General features: G+C 39.3%; 1 protein-coding gene across 1 annotated transcript in view; it reads left to right on the plus strand.

Annotated features, from left to right (window-relative positions):
- Positions 1-18,978, plus strand: part of SPAG16 (sperm associated antigen 16) — a 415,031-nt gene that overhangs the window by 248,953 nt on the left and 147,100 nt on the right. The window contains 1 exon segment of the mRNA XM_059820586.1: positions 5,310-5,436. Within this exon segment, the coding sequence (XP_059676569.1) occupies positions 5,310-5,436 (127 nt within the window).

The following is an 18,978-nucleotide window of genomic DNA, read 5'->3' on the forward strand; positions in this document are numbered from 1 at the left end:
GAAGTGTCCCCACATGTCAATGTCTTATAAAATGTGTAACATTTAGTGAAATAATGGGTCAAGAAAAAAATCATTGTCAGAAATTATGGTAGGCACTTTTTACTGAAATACCGGTAGTTTTACATTCTTGACATGAATAATTGGATGTGTCATATGTGAAGCTACCTAGAAATAAAATAGAGGTCATAAAATGTAAAGACATGATAGGATGCATTTATAACAGCATAAAACAAACTGGCATTTTAATGTCTTAAGCCAGCCCATTTGCTATACTTGCCCATTGATCTTGGCTAGAAAAGTTCTATGCCTAATTTAAACACATTTTAGAGATAAAGCCATATAATGGGAAAGTGATAGGATTTGTTTTTGTTAAAAGTAGTGTCCTTTTAACTGTTACAATTATATCACTATAACAGGATTGGAGACTGGTTGTTGTGTGACCTTACAAAACTTCCTCAGAAATCTTGTGTCCACCTTCATAGCAGGTGACTTTCTGCTGTAATTTACCTTGACATTTTAGCTGCGAGAGATTGCAGGTCACATAGAAGAATGTTTTTCAATAGCCATGAGAAAGGGTTTAGTTTAACGTTTGTTCCGTGGGATGATTTGAGAGAGTAGTTGTGGGGAAAGATACTACAGTTTGAGCGTGTTTGTGTGTTTAATGGATTCCTTTGGAAGGCATGTAGAAAGATGGTTGGTAGAGGCGCTGACTCAAAAATACATGCGTAAAATCTCATTAATTTTGATTGGTTGTATAGGTGCTTTTAATTACCATGCTTGAAATGAGATTTAATATGGCACGACAATGAAATAAGTAACTATGACTATCTAACTAATCATTGAAATGGTATCACCCCCCACCACCCCCCAATTTTTCCAACAGGAGCTGAACATAGAAACAACATGCTTTAAAAAAACAAGTCAAAGGAGGCAGAGCTTGGCCTGTTTTCATAGGCTTGCTAGTAAGCATGTGTTGAGTGTTGGCCGTTTTTTTAAAAATGTTTTTAAATAGCAAAAGAATTGGCAGCATGTAAACTCACTTGTCGCTCTGGTTTGCTGTGTGTCTTTGGAAATGAGTACTAAGCTGGTGTGGAGCACTGCAGGTTCTCCAATGCTTTGTGCCCTATATAGCCTTTAGCAATAAATATGTACCAGGCAATTGTAAAATGTTCCCATCAGGGTGTGCCGGCTTGTTGTCCTTACTGAGTTTTAACTCCGTCTGTGCAGATAGGAAAGTATACAGAGTAAGAGAAATCTACCCACTATCTATATTTTCTTTTCAGTTATTGTACAGTTGATGAAATATCTAACTAGTGCATTATTTGGCTGCTATTGCACATTAGTGTAGAGACGGCAGCCTGTTAATATTCAGTGAAGTCTTATGTAAGTGGAAATACTTCATATCTTCTGTTTTCAATGCGATTTTACTGAAAGCCCTTTTGAATTTGAATGAACCATTCTGGAATGTGATTCTCAAAAGAGAAGTCTCTAAAAATAGAGCAAGTAAAATTTTCCCATCACTGTTGATATCGATAATGGTATGATTAATTTAAATGCCAACATTCATGGTACAGGTGTGCTTCTTATAACTATAACAGGCTGTGCATGTTTGTCTGAACCTGTTAAGAAAAATCAAAACCTGATGAGGTAGAATAAAGGCTGATTTATTGATGGATGTCATTACCTTACCTGCATTTAAGGGAAGGGAAATTGACTTTGTAGAGAGAAAGAGAACACTGGGGATAATTAGTCACGAGTCAAGAAAATGTGTTAACTGATGTTTTACGTTGAAAAAGTAGCAATAACACAGGTAAAGGATGAGGATTGTAATCGGTGTCTGAGATGAGGTTCAGAATGCAGTCTGCAAAATACTGAACTACTGAGCAGTATTTCTACCATGGCATCATTTATTCAGGACCTCTGTCTCTGGATATAAGCAACAAGAGTACTGCAAATGCCTAACCTACTATTCATAGATGATTCCCTCTCTCTTCTGAACTAGAATGTTCAGAGATGGTGAAGCTTATATCCATGAGGCTATGTGTTCATAATGAGAAAAAAAATCAAATAATGAGTGTTGCTACTGATTTATTCTAATGTAAATAAACTTAGACCATTGGATAGAAATATGAGCTCCCATGAAAAAACGGGGTGATGCTCTACCCTTCATATCAACCTCTTTTTTGTGGAAAAAGAATGTCTAAATAAAATGTTCCCCTTTGCGACCAAAAGATAGCTTGTATACAGGAGAGTCTTGCTGAAATTATATCTCAGCTGGAAGGAAAGATGAGTTTATTTTGTGTAGCAGTTGGAGGTTCTTAGAAATATCAGTCAGTCAGTTACCAGAGTGGTAAATTAAATCTTGAGAGCCAGAGCTCGCTCATCAGTACGCAATGATATGGAAGTGGCAAGGAGAGAGACAGACAACTGCATCAGGTCTGAGTGTTTATGTTCTTGATGGAAAAGTACAAATCATTTCCGTCCCTTCTGCTGCTGTCATGGTCCATCACTTTAGTCCATTTTCACCTTGCTGAGGGATTCTGAATGGGCCTTCCTCCTTTGGCACCTAATTAATCTCTCACAAGCCTGTTCTTGCAGCCTGTCTGCCTGGGATGGTCCATATCTTATGTCATTGACTCACAAACAAAATATTCTTTTTTCCTTTACTTTCCTTCCTTTTCCTGTGTTCTTTCACCCCAAGCCCCCTCAAGCAGGTTGAAGATGTTGTTCTTCCACCCCTTTGAAAAGGATATATATACATCTTGTTACTGCAGGAAAATATCCCCTTCTAGTGGAACCCTGTCACACTGTGGTATGTAAAGTTGTCCATGTTTTCAAAATTAGTAAGTGCCCACAAAAATGCACAGCAGGATTTTGATTGTCAGAAACTGTTCAGCAACTCCAAGCCCTTACAGTGTAACAGGCAAGCAGGTAGTAATTGGTCACTTTTGAAAAATAGCATATCTATACGCAAATAAAAGTATATGATCTGAGATGAAAAAAGCATATTCTGTGGTGCAAAACATTACCGTGAGACTGTGAAACAAAAAATAATTTTATTGAAGTTATTTTATTGTCGTATATCAAGTGTTCATGAATATCAGATATCTTCTGCACCAAGCTCTAACAGCCACAATACTTTATGAATAGTTTAAAATGAGTCCTTGTGATAAAATAATACATATAGTCTATATAAGAGATAATACTGAATAGTGTAATGTATTATCTATAATAGAAAAACATAGATTCTGTAAAATAATACTAGTGGAATCTAATACTCCTTTGAAATATATTTCCTGGATAATATTTCTGCTCAGAAACAACTTATCTCCCTTCCACTATCCCTTCTGTGGGGACAGGCTTGGTGTTCAGTTCAGTGCAACATACGCATTTCAGTCTGGGAAATGGAAAGGCATTAAAATAGGTCTGAAAAGTCACTTTGTTAGATCAGTGGTCAGGGGTAGTGTCCATCAAAACCCTTTAGCTCTACTGGCCTGTATCTGATCTGCAGATACTGGTCTTCTGCGCTGTTGATACAAAACCTGCAAGAGCTCAGAAAGTCTTCTGGTGACATAGAGGCAGGAAGAAAAAAAAAAAAATCACATCTTTAATTCCCTCTGCTGACAGCTTCCTTAATAAATATTGTAAGAAATTTCTCCGTTAAGAGCCACCCAGTAATCTAATTTACAAGCCCCAATGATGAATTCAGCAGCCAGCTCAGGGGAGGTGTGTTTCTACTGTCAGAATCACATGAGCAGGGAATAAAATTCTGAGCTCTCACTGAGAGCTGTAATAATTTATGATGAGTTGTTAGCTTTTATTTTTTCATACTATTTTTGACTCAACTGAACGAAGAGGGTAGAACTGCTACTGACTTTACATTGATTAGGTTTTTCCATAGTATGCTCACTTACCTGTATGTTTTCACAGGATATAACAATACAAACACTGCAAATTCATGAAGTTTCATGTATATCTAAAGATATCATAGACTGAAAGCAGTATCAGCACGGGCAACTCTTGTATACAACCATAATGAGTGGTGAATGCTGGTTCATTTCAATTGTCTCCCCTCTTGACATGCTTGTGTAGGAGTTAAGCCTTTGCCGTTCTGTTCAGTTTGAATAATCCCAGATTTGTTTGTTATCTTCTGGGTTGTCCTGGTGAGGCATCCTTGGGCTCTTCCTTCTCTTCTCCTGGACTCCAGTTTAAGGAACATTCTTCTCTGATGTGCATGCAGAAAACAAAATAGAAGCCAAAAAGCTTTTATAAGATCAGCTATATAGCCAACTTCAGGCTGTTTTGTGAGAGAACTGATTGTCTACAGCAGTGTCATAGTGGTTGTGTTTCTATTCCTTACAATGGGAAAAGCTTCCTATCTTGTGTTCCATCTGTATCAGGTTCATAACCTTAACTGAGAAGAACCAATAGTGTTGCCTCAGAAATTAACTCATTAAAAGATAAGAATACAAAACAGAAACCTCTAGGGTATTAATTCATAGCTGATCAGCTGGGAAAAGGTGGGATAGCTGGAAGTCTTCAGTCTTGAAAGAACTTCCAGAACCACGTCACAGAGTAATTCCACCTGAGCTGTGGTCCATCCATGGTAAAGACCTCGATGCTTGCGGTTGACCTCTGTTTCCTCACATCTGCTTTAAGAACTTACAGCTTGTAAGGGCTACTGGTGGGGCTCATCCATAGTAAGACACCTCTTCTTCAGGGAAAAGGCCTCTTGGGTGTCCACAGTGACGAGGCTATACCCTCAGTGTAGAACTCCCAGACATCATTTAGTTTCTGTACGTCTTTCTGCAGACCTTCAAAACAAAGTCAGGCTGCCAGCACTCTCTGGCTTTCTTCAAGGTGCATGTTGGCAAGGTGCTATAATTTTCTTAAACTCTTTGTAAGCAAGAAGGAATAAGATATCTTTAAAAAGGAAATGGTGCTGTCCCTATCCTACCTTTTTATCCATGTTCCTTTTAAATTCTACATCAACAAGGTTTTTGAGGATGCACCCAGGAAACGTAAAGTGGTGCTTTCATTGTTGCTCCTTACAATTCAAGCTTTTAAAACCTGCTTCTCCATTTCTTTTTACCTTCCCGCTATAGCCTTCATTACTGGGAAGCGAACGCTAACTGGTTTGGGTTTTTTATTTTCTCTGTGGTGTAGTGCTGAATAGCTGTCAATGTTCATTTTTAATAAAGAGTAGGTAGGAAAGATACATGAAATGCGTTACTAATTTACTGAAACTTGTCTGTTGTTCTTATTATTCTGAATGGCAAGTGCTGTATTTCTGTTATTTTCTTTTGCAGTGAGAGATGCAGATACACGATGTGTGGCCATAAAGGTTCAGTCAACAGCATTGAGTTTCTTCCGTTCTCCAACACGGTTCTCACTAGCTCTGCTGACAAGACTTTATCTCTCTGGGATGCCAGAACGGTAAGCAGCCTTTTTCTTAGGCTTTCTTCAATTCAAGCAAAGTGATGGCATATATGGTGTGAGAAAAATGAAAGCCAGTGTAAAATCAAAATAGAAAGTAAGGGTGATGTGGCAGTAGAATGTTCACCAACACAACCATTATCTTCTGACCAAAAATATCAAACATTTCCTTGACATCTGAAATGACTGAGTCCTCAGAGTGCAATAAATAGACATGCGCCGAGATCACTGAATAAGCAGGTAGACTTAATTAGGTGGTGGTGGTTTTAGCAACTGATGGTCTGGGTCTGGAAGACTGCATTGCTGCACACTGTGCTGTATCAGTTCAATAGGTAGAGCAGCTGAAGGTCAGTTTTGTCGGGCTTCTTTTGTAAGTGCTGGCATGTGCTTTAAGTTACATACCAAGGAAATGGGGAAAAATGCCACAGGAGAAACACAAGCTGCATAGAAGTCCAATATATTTATTCTCCCTCTAGAAGGGAATCTGCCCCCTGCCCTCAGAACTCACTGCTGATTTCTTATGGAATGTGTATTATTTTCTCCATAACATATCACCGTAGGTAGCATCAGAAACTCTGCATCTCTTCTTTTATTCTTCTCTACCTTCATTCTTTGGTATAGGTATAAATGGATTTAGTACATTGGAGAATGTATTTGTCCCTGCTGCTTTGCAGACCAAATATGTAAATCCTGTTCAAGTAGAATTACGACAACAGGGCAAGAGGAAATTTTTTTCTCTTTCATCAGAAAATTCACTAAGTATTGCTGCCGTTGTGGTGTTTCTCATAGAGCAACTCCTGAAATTCTCAAGTTGCTACTTCAGTTGGTATTACAGTCACTTTGCATTTCTTAAACAGTGTAAAGATACAAGATTCCAGCCCAGGATAGAGAAGGTTGTATTCATGGAGGGGATTTGAGAGGAAGGAGGGAAAGAGCTATTGCTGTGTATTAATAGGTATTGTCATCAGAGCTATACAAACATAGGATAAGAAAAACTGACATGAAAATGACAGTGGAATATTTGAGATGCTCATTAGGAAATTTCTATTTATGGATCATAGAAACAGACTGAATAGAAGGTCATTTAATAATTATCCTGGGCATAAAGCACAACAAGTTAAAATTAAGCCAGTCAAGACTCATTTTTCTTAAATGCATTGGTTTGTAAGAATGTTTGATATCCAAATATGAATAATTCAAAAAGAAAAAAAAATACTGAAATACAAACAAAAGTGAAAAACTCAGTGTAAAATAGATTTATCTTTGTTTTGTTTTCAACAAATCCTGCAAGGAACTTTATCTTGCAAATGTTTCAGTAACGTCCTGTTCATAGCAAATTAACAGAATTATAAAGAAGTTTTTCTTTGCTAAACTTATGGAAGAAGCCTGCTCAATTTTCGTTCACCAGCACTGTTTTTCAGCTTTGGGTAGTTTTGCTAAGATAAGAAAGACCTTTTGTGAAAAGAAAACATTGTTGTGTATTTATTCTGTTGAATTGTTTCCTTCTTCGGTGGGAAACCTTGCAGATTTTAGATATATGCCCACATTGAAGCCTCACTTTAAGTGGTGAAATCACTGTGAAGATGCTATCTCCCTCTAAATACTGAATGATATTAAACATTCCCTCCAGAAAGAAGATGAGTGATTTTCTCCCATTAATTTGGAACAGAATATTTTCTCACCTCTGTGAGATCAATTAACATTAAAGAGTACATTTAAGATAATTTTAATGAAACATGAAAATCATGCTCCAGTTTGTTTTCTCATAAATTAGATTCATATTATTAATCACATCTTGCTCTTCAATCATTAACTTTAGTCAGCTCTTTATTATTAAAGATAATGGATACAGAGAACTGTAAGTCAAAGCGGTGCAAGTTGAATGGACAATGAGCTCTGGATTTGGGGCAGAATGGAACATAAATCTTTGTAATTACTAAGCTGAAGCTATAATGCAGCCTTCAGACTTTCAAAATGCATGACATGACTTTTTTCTTTTTTTTTTTTTTTCTGTATAACAAAGGGTCAGATCTAGTGGTTCAGAAAAATCTACAGTGCATTGACTGTAATTTTAAAACTAAGATGTATGTTGCCTATAGGGAAATGAGAACACAGAAGGATGAATAGTGTTTAGATGATTATAGCTCTTTCCAAACATTCTGGGAGAAAATACAGAGTTGGTGTTGGATTTGGATGGGAACCATCTTCATATCGTGCCAGACTCCCAGTCGATGAGATGTACAACACTGAGGCTGCAATTCGTTGGTAGGAATTTCTTGCCAGTAAAGCTGATGGCTCTCGTGCCAAGATAAGCTGCAGAATTTATTTCTCTTTATGCCAGTTTCATAGAAAGACAAGCATATTCTGGCTTTTCACCAGAATATTTTCTCGCTGACACATCAGAGTGAACGTCTCTACTCATGAATTGCAAAGTGTGTCCAGTGATAAATGTGAGAGGTGCAAAAGAACATGAGACCCCAAGAGTACAAGTTCACCTGCCTGGGTTAATTCTTCTCATGATAAGCAGTCTGCCACTCATCTGCATCTCCCACGTTCTGATGAGTAATTTCTTGGGGCTAGTCAGATTTGTCTGGATAACATTTGAGCCAAGCTGAATCTTTGCTCTTTCTCAGACAGATAAAATGCCAAATATTTATACACTTAAATAATTAAATAGAGGGAAAAAAAAGTACTCACATTTTTCATTCTACATGTTTGAAACTTATTGATTTAGTAACTAGCTCATCTGCTTTCTGATTTTTGAAATGTCAGGTTCTATAACTGGATATTTCATTTTTGAAAAAGTTGTGCAGTGACTGTCATTTAGAAGTCAGCATTCAGTAGTAATGCCCTAAGGAATGTGTCCAACAAGGATTTGGGAAGGCTTTTGTGTGTACTTAACTGGACAGTCCCATTCACATCAGTGATACTATTCTTATGAACAAAGCTCAGCATGTGCATAGCTCTGTAAAAAGCTAGATTGCTCTATTTCTCTATTCGATTTTGTGAAATAGTAAGCATTTGAGATATTGTTTGATAATTGTTGTCCATTTTGTTCTCTACTGATCACTGATATCCAAGTGCTTGTTATTTAATTTTTTAATTATCCTGGATATGTTCCTGACTCTATGCAATGTTGCCCAGTGATTTAAGATGAACCCTATTTTTCTGCGTTGCTTTTGCAGGAGGCTGCTGGCATCTAACACAAATGAAAGGATCCCATTCCCACCCCACTATCAAACTGCTATTCCTGACATCCAGACAGGAAGACATCAAGCATGTCAGCTTTTTACTGTCTGGGTCAAAGATGGCTTAAATAGGGGTAAGACAGCACAGCGGAACAGTGACCAGACACAAGTTCTAGCTCTGTGCATCACATTTTATCCCTGACAGTAATTTGTGGGCTGAACAGCACAATCAAAAGTTAGAAGCTCTGAGGTAGTGTGGTCTTTGATGAATAATACAAGCACCAATCTCAGAGGAAAAAGGAAAAAACAGAATGAGATTGTCCAAAGTCCTGCCTTAACAGCAGCAAATAGCTCCCAGTAATGATAACTCATTCTTATTGAGCCAGAAGCTGGCTGTGGTCATCGTACTCCTCAAAGACTGCTGTAAAGTTTCCCCCTGCCCCAAAGTGAGGGAGGGGAGTGGGAATCCAGGCAGAGCTTCCTTTCCAGCCCATGCAGGGGTATCTCTTCATGGGCGTGAAGAAATTGCTTCTCTCTTAGCCCCTGGAAATGTTTCATGAGTGTGGTACAGCCACATTTTATATACTAGGGCAGGCTGGACTTTTAGGGCCACATTACACTCAGAGAAAGACATTAGGAGGAAGTAGTCAGTGAAAGAGTGAGAGGCAGCTGGGTGTTCCTTTAGGGCAGGGTTTTTTACTTTAAATGAGGCATTGGATAAAAAAGGGTCTTATGTACAGCCCTTTTTAAAGTGTTATTTCCTAATAAATTGAGGCTTCTGTACTCATGATATCTGATTATCATTTTCTGCTAATGGCTAATATTAGCCATGCTAATATTAGCCAAGGTTTGATAGAGTTTAAGTTTCCATGCAATTAGGTCTCTGGGCAACAGCAGGGAAGCTCAAATGAATGCCCCATCTGGTAGAAGTGGCAGTGGGTGCTCAGTCCTGCTGTCAGGCACCACCTTTCCTGTGGTCCACTGCCACCCCGCCACCCTTGTTCTACAGAGTGGTTACAGGTGGTGGTGGTAAGGTACTGCCTGGGACTTCTCCTTCTTGGCTTTTCATGATCTACCCCACAGACTTTTAGATGCTGAAATGGTCTGTCTGTGAGTTCAAAGAAACAGCAGAGTCAATTCCCAAGAATTTGGGGCAGTGTAATTTGCATTTTTGTGACCTTGTAAAAGGCACCCGATTTAAGGCATATGGATCATTTAAGGACAGTGGCTATTTAAAAGGGCTTTTCACACAGTGTCCTACCAGAGAATATATACTCGTGTACACCAGTTTTTGAGCTCTCTGCTAAGGTTGCCAGCTGTGATGTGGCATTTTAATGATGAGGGCTTAGCTGGTTATTTGTTTCATATGGATGTAGAATAATTACAATGCTGATCTAAGCTCCAGTCTTGCAATTTTTTCCTTCATGATACAGCCCATCTTCCCTCACTGTGTGATGTCTATGGCATGGGACAATCCTGCTGTGGTTCCTGTTGCAACTGCATTGTGCCTGAAAGCTAGTTAACTCATACTTGATTAAATTCAGTGGAATTGTTCCAAACTAGTAATTTCCTTAGATAACCTCTTTTCTTTCTTCTAATGAAATGATCTTTTAGACCACTTATTTTTCAGTGTTGATTTTGTCAGAATTTATGAATTTTCAAATTAGTAATTCCCTAAAATAACCTGTTCCATTTTTGTTTCTTCCAGTGAAATAGAAATTATCTTTTAGACTACTTGTTTTTCAACATGGATTTTGTCAGAACTTTTTTGTCAGGTGCTTTAAAGTATGTGGTAAGACCCAGGTCTTTGTAGGGTTGCTGCCTGTCTGTGGTGTGGGCTTTTATGCCTGTGTTCATTTAGAGTGGGCATTCATGAGGCACATTCAGGAAAAATGTCATAATATTTAAGGATCAGGAATACGAGACATGCACAGAGCAGCCAAAGGGGGTTATTTTGAAAGCCAATCTGGTCGTCTTTACATTTTTTGGCCTAGGCCAGTTGATTTATCCCTGAGTAAACACCTTAGACACAAAATTATCAGTCAGAATATCCTCAGGGTATTGGATTGTCAGCTTTATTTGAACCTTTTGAACTCCTGAGGAATGAATTCAAGAGCTGAGTGGATAGACAGGATGGATCGTTTAAAAAAATCTTTGACAGGCAGTTTATGGTTCAAGTCAATCCTCTTCAAAAGTAGGTCAAAGATTGAAGTCATCAGTATTGGAGACGAAGAGCTCTTGCATGCAAACTTCGGATCTCTTAGTGTAATTGAATTATTTTGCTGTAAATAAGGGACACGCAGGGATAAGCCCAGTTCCTGGCATGAAGTGTAACAAATTTTGTGTTCCTGATTCTGTTCCACATATTTTTAAATAATGGGTTCATATTTTAAAACTCCCTGTCTTAATATGAAAAGGAATTTGAGTCACAGTAAAATATGAAATCAAGAACAAAGAGCTATGAATACAGATTATGTTTCCTCTGAGAAGTAACATCATGAAAGACAGAAGTAAAACTTGGAGAGGTTTATGTTAAATCTTTTTGGGACGCTTTTCTAGAAACTGAGTGCCAATCTTTTCAAAACGAAAAATATGTCTGAGGAAAAATGTCTTGATTTCTTTCTAATTTTGAAAAATAATTGGGAAACAAGCTTGGTATGGTCACTGTCATTTTTAAAAATGATACAGTCAGACTTTCCTCCAAAACAATTTTTGTGGAAAAAGGCGGTTTAAAATAAAATATTTCAAATAATGAGCATATAACTTTGCAATTTAGGTCAGTTGACCCAGATGCAAGCAAGAAAGTATCCTATGTTCTTGTTTTGCTATTTATTTTTTTTTTTTCTTCCTGAGAGGCAGGAAAACCATTGCCCTTCAGACTGTATTTGGCTGCTGTCCCCAGAATAACCCTCAGATGGGAACTATGACTCTGTCTTTCATTTGGCCTGCCATTGCTGACTTGTCCCTCCTTTTTCTTGCCTTCCTAACTTTGCTCCCAAATCAAACCATTAAATCCAAAGTTTAACAAACTGTATAATCAGTTGATCTCATGGGCTTTTTTCCCTGTTAAACTAGGTTTAAATGAGACGCTAAACATTTTAGATCAGAGAAGTTACCTTGTTCTGCAAAGCTCCAGGTGAATTAGTGGCTCTTAAGAGGTTATAATTATTGTTTTATTAAGCTGTTCCTGTTCATTGACATGCCTGTCCACTGGATGTCAGAGTCCTTTTGCCAGCGGGAAGGCAGCCCATTTTAACACGTTCTCTTCCTCCGCCTTGTCTGCACAACGTAGAAAAGCTGCATTCTTACTTCATTTCAAGGAGAAGTCTTTGAGAAGACAAGACAGTTCTGTATGTTAAAGCTTAATATCCAGCTTGACTCCTAATTCATGTGAAATGTATAAATGGCTTTATCTTGGCAGTGATGTAGTTATTTTGTTAGATTAAAGTAAGACCTTTTCATCATAATGTTCACAGTCATTTAAGCTGCTACTAGAGAAGAGAGCCGCAGGGTCCTCTGCAGCCTGATGCTTTTGTTCCTGTAGAGTCATCGTTTCCCCAGGGTTTCTGCCGGAGTTTCCTCCTGTAGCTAGAAGTGCCATTGCACTCTTGAGGCAAGGCTCCGTGCAGTGTAGCCTGGCCTGGTTTTAACTTGCTGTGTGTCTTAGAGCAAGTCTTGGCTCCTTTCTCATATCATTGCCTTTCCCATGGTCAGAGCGGTCCTCTGATCCTTCCCTAGCAAGCTGTAGGTGTACCTGCATTTGAATTCCTGTTTGCTGCCAAGCTCACGAGCCGCCCAGCAGCCTGATTGCCCACCTCCCTCCTGCCTAGCAGGTCACTGCAGCCACCCTTCCCCTCTGCAAGTTTTTCTGCCTTTCACTAAAGCTCCTTTTCTGTTTCAAGGATGTCTTTCATCCACGTACTGTGTTTCCCTCGCACTCCCCAGGATGGTGCCCACTAATCTAATGATGGGTGATGGGGAGGTGTTTTGGCCCTGTGTGTCTCAGTGCACTAGTTTCTATTTACTCCTGCCTTACCAGCCAGGGGGTCACTTCTGGGCCAGGCATTTTGGAGTGATGTAGTCATGTGAAACACATGCCTATAATTACAAATGAGGGACATCCATATTCCAGGCAGCAGGTGATGCAATTTGCAGCTCCACTGAAAGCTCTCTTTGATGTGTCACTGACGCTGATGTGTTGTAAACTCGCAAGGGCAGGCAGGGCAGCAGCAGTGGAATGGAGGAGGGTATTAATTCACTGCTGATTGAATCAGATTTCATCAGTTGTAAAATTAGAGTAGATCAGTTTTCAGTTGCCGCTGGTTATCTTAGAATATTAGTACTAATTAGAGACCTATAAATAGATAAACTTAAAATATTTGAAGTTTAGCCAGGGGAAAAGTCTGGCTATAGATTTCAGTAAACACTTAGATAGCGTGGGTCCTGGCGTGCCGTACAGGGAGTGGGTTCTGTCGGAGTGTGCAGCGTAATGGCATTTGGCTGTGTCACTGATTATTTAGAAATGAAGTGAGAGAAGCAGGCTGTATTCCTGTCTGGGCAGCAAATAGATTGACCTGAATCTGAACTTCTTACCAGCTGCCTGTGTATGTCTATAATGGGTGTGCATGATATATTGCAGTAAGTATGAATTTAATTTTTATGTCGCCAATGTCACTTTGAAACAAAATGGGAGTAAAGTTCTTTCAAAGGCTTTGGGAAAGGCCTGACTGCAGAATAACATTTGCATTGACTTCTTGGTCCTAAAACTCTAATTAAATTATTGATTATGAAGCTGGCTGCTTTCTTAATAGTTCCTAATGTAACAATTAAAGCAAAGAAAGTAATTAAAAATTAAAAGATCGGTCCACAAGTACAATCTTCAAAAGGTCATTTTCAACTTAATCGCTTTTTTGAAGGAGGCAAGAATAAAACAAATGAGTCATTAGTAAAAAAGCAATTTAGTGTGTGTATGTGCGTAATAATGTTCCTACCAGATTACCACTGGCCACACAATACCTAAATTAATTAAAAATAATAGCTAAATTTACTTAGTTGATATTATATTAACACCTCTCTTGCCAGACCAGGCCTTCATTGTGTGAAGTGCAGTAGAAGGTACATAGCCACAGCATCCTTCTACTCCGGATAGCTGATAACCAAGTCAGAAGCCAGAAGCTTCAGCCAAAGAGAGCACAAAATTTCAGTGAAACCATTATGTTATTATTTAACATCATAAACAATGCTTTGTACTACACAGACCATTTATTAGCAACTTTTTTTATAGGCATGAGAAGTAAGGGGAAGTTTTTAGAGGTCAGTCAAGTTGGCTCATGGGTATTTATAGGTGTGAAAGGTAGCAGGGAGGAAAGCACAAAGGTGTTTGCCAGAAAATTTTCAAAAGACCACTTAACACTGTCGCCTTCGACAGAGCAGAAGTGAGAGGTGACACTGGAGGATTTAAGAACTGATAGAAAGTTTGGAATCTACGAGCAAAAAATAGGCACTCATAAGCAAGGTACACAGCCAGGCACTGTTCGCCCTCCCCTGAACGCAGAACTACCGAGTTTCGTACTGATTGTATTCTGTACTGTGCTCATAATGCTCACACGAGCATAGTGCTCATATGAGCACTTTCACAAGGTGCTCATAATGTTATTATATGAAGTACAATCAGTCACAGCTTTTGCATCATCTCTGAAATTTAGCTAGCATGTCCTGACAAGCCAGGGAAGGAAACACATTTGAGATGAAAGCTCTATTACAAATACGTTACCCTCTGCCACAGATCTTTCAGTATAAAATGTCTAGCTTACATATCACTGCAAAAGTAGCTAATTGGTGCAATAGTTCATAGGTATGAAGACAGCCTGTTCTGGAGCCTGTTATAAATGTAGTTCAGTATCACCATACTGCTTGCACACACAAGCTAGTCAGAAACTAAGCCAAACTTTGAAGCATGGATGTGGAAATTTGCTAAGCAAACACCTGCCATATTCAGCACCTCCTGTGCCTGTAGAACATGTGTATTCCGGTGCACAGGGAAATTCATTAAACCATGGGAGACAGAATTCAGATAAGCATGTACATCAAAGAAATACATGTCAGGAGTATCTGGGAGTCACCTAATATTGTGAGCTTTGTAGACGTTTGGGCAACTGAGCGCTCATGAATTACTGTGCACACCAACTGCAAATGCTTTCTCTAGATAGTAATTGCTGTGTTTGCTACAGTTAGATTCTGCTTCGACACATTTGCTCAGAACCAAATCCTATTCTTGATGAGGCAGTGGGGGGAAAAATTACTATGCCGTTCAGGTTGTATGAGAAATAAATAAATCTGTTAGCCTTTTAAGTTAAAGGCATTGCATCTTAAATGCTCTTTTTCCTTTCCACAATGAATTGTGGAATATTCTTTCCTCACATATTAATTGAGGAAAGCAGATTATACATGTGGACTTGTTATGAAAGGTCCTCTTAGTGGATCAGCATGTCCGCCTCTCCACCTGCATGCCTACAATGTTCTGCCATGTTAGGCTGAAGAAAAGGGGTGGGTGGTTTGTTATCTTTCCTTTTGTCTGGATTCCCCATGAGCTGTTTTTATGTGCTACTAAGTACAGAGCTGCTGTTCTGTCAGATTGAAGTAAGGCATCTGGACACACTTGTCTACACAGACTATGCTGTGATGGGTTTTTACTTTTCAGATTCAAAGATTACACTAGACTCTCTACCCCAAGCATGAGCTGTTATATATCAAGCCGTGTATTCCACTGTCCCTTCCCAGACATAGCTGTAAGAACTTAAGTATCAGGAGTCTGATGACATGGTGACTGTGGCTACACATTATCAAAAAGATCTGTTAAAAAACCCACCAAACCCCAAACTTTACAAATCAATTTCCTTTCTACTAACAATAACATTGTGAAGTAAGTAATATATTTTCAATGAATAGCTTTCCCATTTGGTAAATACTGAATCAAAATGTTGGTGGTGAATCAATCTGTTCCTTTGTATAGATTACTCCCTTCTAACCGCTACTGCTTGTGTATAGATTTATTCCCATTCTGGTTCCCCACAGCCTCGGTGGGTGGCTTCCTTAGACTTCCCATTCACATGTCCTTGTCATAATAGCAGAAGAGATACTGTCTGGGAAACGGCTTGAACTGAAAAACAGGCAGGCCTTTGGGATGACTGCAACTGTGTGTTCAAAAAAACTCAAATTTCAGAGCTTGCAAGATATTTGCTTAAAAAAAATTTTCTTGCTGCTTCAAGAAAGCTTAAGTAGTCAATTTTAAGTGTCATCTGCAAAGTAGTTGAGGGTCCTAGTTTTGAAGGAAAAGCTGTAGGCTGTCAAATTCATTTTGAGTAGGATGCCCTGTGCAGTTTGCAGTGGTAATTCGTACTTCAAACATTTCCCATATGATAGAATTTTTGTAGTATGTATTTAATGTACAGAGAACTACCAGGCAGGCAGAGGTTTTAAAACAGTTTTATACTCTGATACCCCCAAGGCAACAGCATGGAGAGGTGTTGTTCACATTTTATGGTCCAAGGTCAAAATGCAATTCTTTGATTATAATTGAATTCAGCTTCCATATTTATAAGCATGATAAACAGTTGAGGACATTTTATGTTAAGAGGCAGCATGGTTGGTCTAATATGAAACTGATAGGAAATTTGGGAGATGCTTCTTCTCTTCCTCACACAGCCAGGAGTTTGCTTATGAGTAGCAGGCATATCACTTCACCTCTTTTCCATCTCCCCTTTCACCCTTTTTGTTGACGTAGGCTGCAGCTTAGGACTTGAAAAAATAACACATTAAAAAGTAAGAGTCTTGCCATCTCACAGTGTGCTATGCTAATAACCTAAAGATGATTCAGCTGAAGTCCTAAAATATGAACATATTCAATTCTTTCTTTCTGGAATCTTTTTCTCCACTCGTGTCTTTTGGGTCATTCTGCAGAAAGGATTAAATTAATGCAAATGAGAAACAGACCTCGTTGCTAAAGCGGTGGAGATGGAATGAAAAATATATGGCAGTTGTCCTGAGAAGGAGCTTCATGTGTTGTACAGTATTGATGTGGACGAGGGGAGACATTAGCATGGGTTATTGGAGAGGAGAAGCAATGAGGCAGCACCTAATTTGTGGTGTACAATTCTATTTAAAGTTGCTCCAGTAGACTACCCTGATGGCATTTCATATTGCCTATAGAAATAGGAGTGCATGTTCTTTTGTTGTCTTGCAGACGAGGTAATGTGATGGCATTGTAATTGTGAAATTGTCAAAACTAGTAGTGATTCACTTCATGGAGAACTGTCTGTGCTGGTACCCTGAGAAACCCAAGTGTCCCCACTCTGTAGCAATGAATAGAAGGCAGTGCTAATTACATGCTGCAATTTATGTGAAGCAAATAGAAAAGATCTGTCCCTGCCACTGTACTAGTCTGGACTTTCCTAACAATGGGATGGTATTCCAATCAGTGGTGTGAATTGCTGTGTCATTCTAGTTAATAGCCAGGTTTTCTTGCATTGTAACATTTGCCCAGGGTCTTCGTCTGGAGGCAAGCTCCTCAGAGTGCCGTGGGATCGCTTACAGAATTTCCTCTGTGTGTTTTCTCCTCCTGTGTTTAATGATATCTCCTTTGTTTTCTTAGTACAATTAGGCATAGCTCAAGGATGCACGTTTATCAAAAGCAGTCAACACGCAATTCCTCATCCCTACCATAAATCCCAGTCTCATACACTATCCCATGCCAAATCCAATCATGAGTGCACTAATCCCTTCACAAATGCTATATTTGATGCTTTGTGTCCCCCTTTCCTGGCAGGCTGAGGTCCGTCAGCTTCTTTTCAGGAGTGCAATCTCAGAGCCCCGCTTGATTGTGAGGTGATTTCAGAGCTAGGGCAGAAAAACAAGCTTCAGCAGTGGCATCGTTGTCTTTCAGGTTCAGATTTCTGGCAATAGTTCGCTGCAGCACTACTAAAATTAATTGTTTCAGGACCTAAAGTGTCCTGGCACCAACACAGGAGGAATGAGATGCTGCCAAAAAGGTACCACCTGCTGATCCCCTGAGAACTGTCTGTTCCTGCATCACTCAGCGTGGTTTTCGGGACAGAAAGAATTTACCGGTAACACTGGTTTTAGAGTCTATTTAGCTTTTAATTTTCTCTAAAAATAAATACGTGATTATTGCATTCCTGTTTTTCCTCTTTTGTGGCTCAAGCCCAGCTTCTCGGCCTCCAAGTGGTTTTCAGGCCAGTGTTTTGCAAATGATAGTGAACGTTGAACATGCCAGTCCCTTGCTTAGCTCATTGTTTCTTTCCCCTCTCTCTCTCCTCAAAAATGTTTTATAAAGAAGCCATGATCCTTCAAAAAGAAGACATTTGTCACGCACAGATTGGAAACACTGGGACAAAACTGATAGGTGAGATGCAAAATTTAGCAATGTGACAAAGCTTTTGTACATAATCTTCCCCTGTTGGTGACCAGAATAAATATCAATGGTCCAGTCTTCCACTATGAACAAGCTCGGCTCAGCACGGGAAAGGAGGTACTCAGTGATGTATGCTGATACGACCGTGCCACTGTCCTCCTTTTATTTAAATCTCTCCTATTTTATATTAGGTTTGTGCAAAAGCAACAAAGAGTTGCTTTAGCAAGAAGCCACAGAAGAGCAGGAGTGGTCAGGACTAGAGTAAGGCCAGGTGGGACCCTCTGCACATTGCACTCCCCAGGTGGGACCCTCTGCACATTGCACTCCAAGATCTACCCCGATGCTGCTGCCAAACCCGCCGCCCTTTCCAGCCCCATCCAGTAATGGCATGCAACTGGTTTTACTAGTTGAGATGGAACCCTAGAAAGTTGAGTCTGGGACTCAATGCTTTTTGGAAATGCAGGTAGTATGTCCACCTGTCTCAGAGCCTGGGGAAGTGTGCATCCTCTTGCTAAATGCCCTTGTGTTAACTCTACTTGCCGTTTATTTAGAAGTTTATAATTGTGACAATTACAGACTTTTGTCATTTTTCTTTTGCTTTCCTTCTGTGTTTAGTGAAAATTTGCATAGAGTCACACAGTTCATATTTTAACTATGATCCTAACCGTGTTGGTTCTGGCCATCGTGCTCTCTCCTTCGGTTAAGTAAGAAATGGAGAGACCTGCCCTCACTGGCTCTGCAGCATTTAGGAGACCTCATGAACATGCCTTGTCAGGCATGTTCTCCCACCAACCCCCAAATTGTCTCTGTGGCTCTCCTGCAGTGCCACCATCACAGAGAAGGGCTATGGGATAACTTAAAGTCAGACCTTTTCACATAAGAAACTTGAGGTCTAAGTATTGTATTTTCCACAGTTAAAGTGTT

The sequence above is a fragment of the Gavia stellata genome, chromosome 8 (genome assembly GCF_030936135.1).
Source record: "Gavia stellata isolate bGavSte3 chromosome 8, bGavSte3.hap2, whole genome shotgun sequence".
Lineage (NCBI taxonomy): Eukaryota > Metazoa > Chordata > Aves > Gaviiformes > Gaviidae > Gavia > Gavia stellata.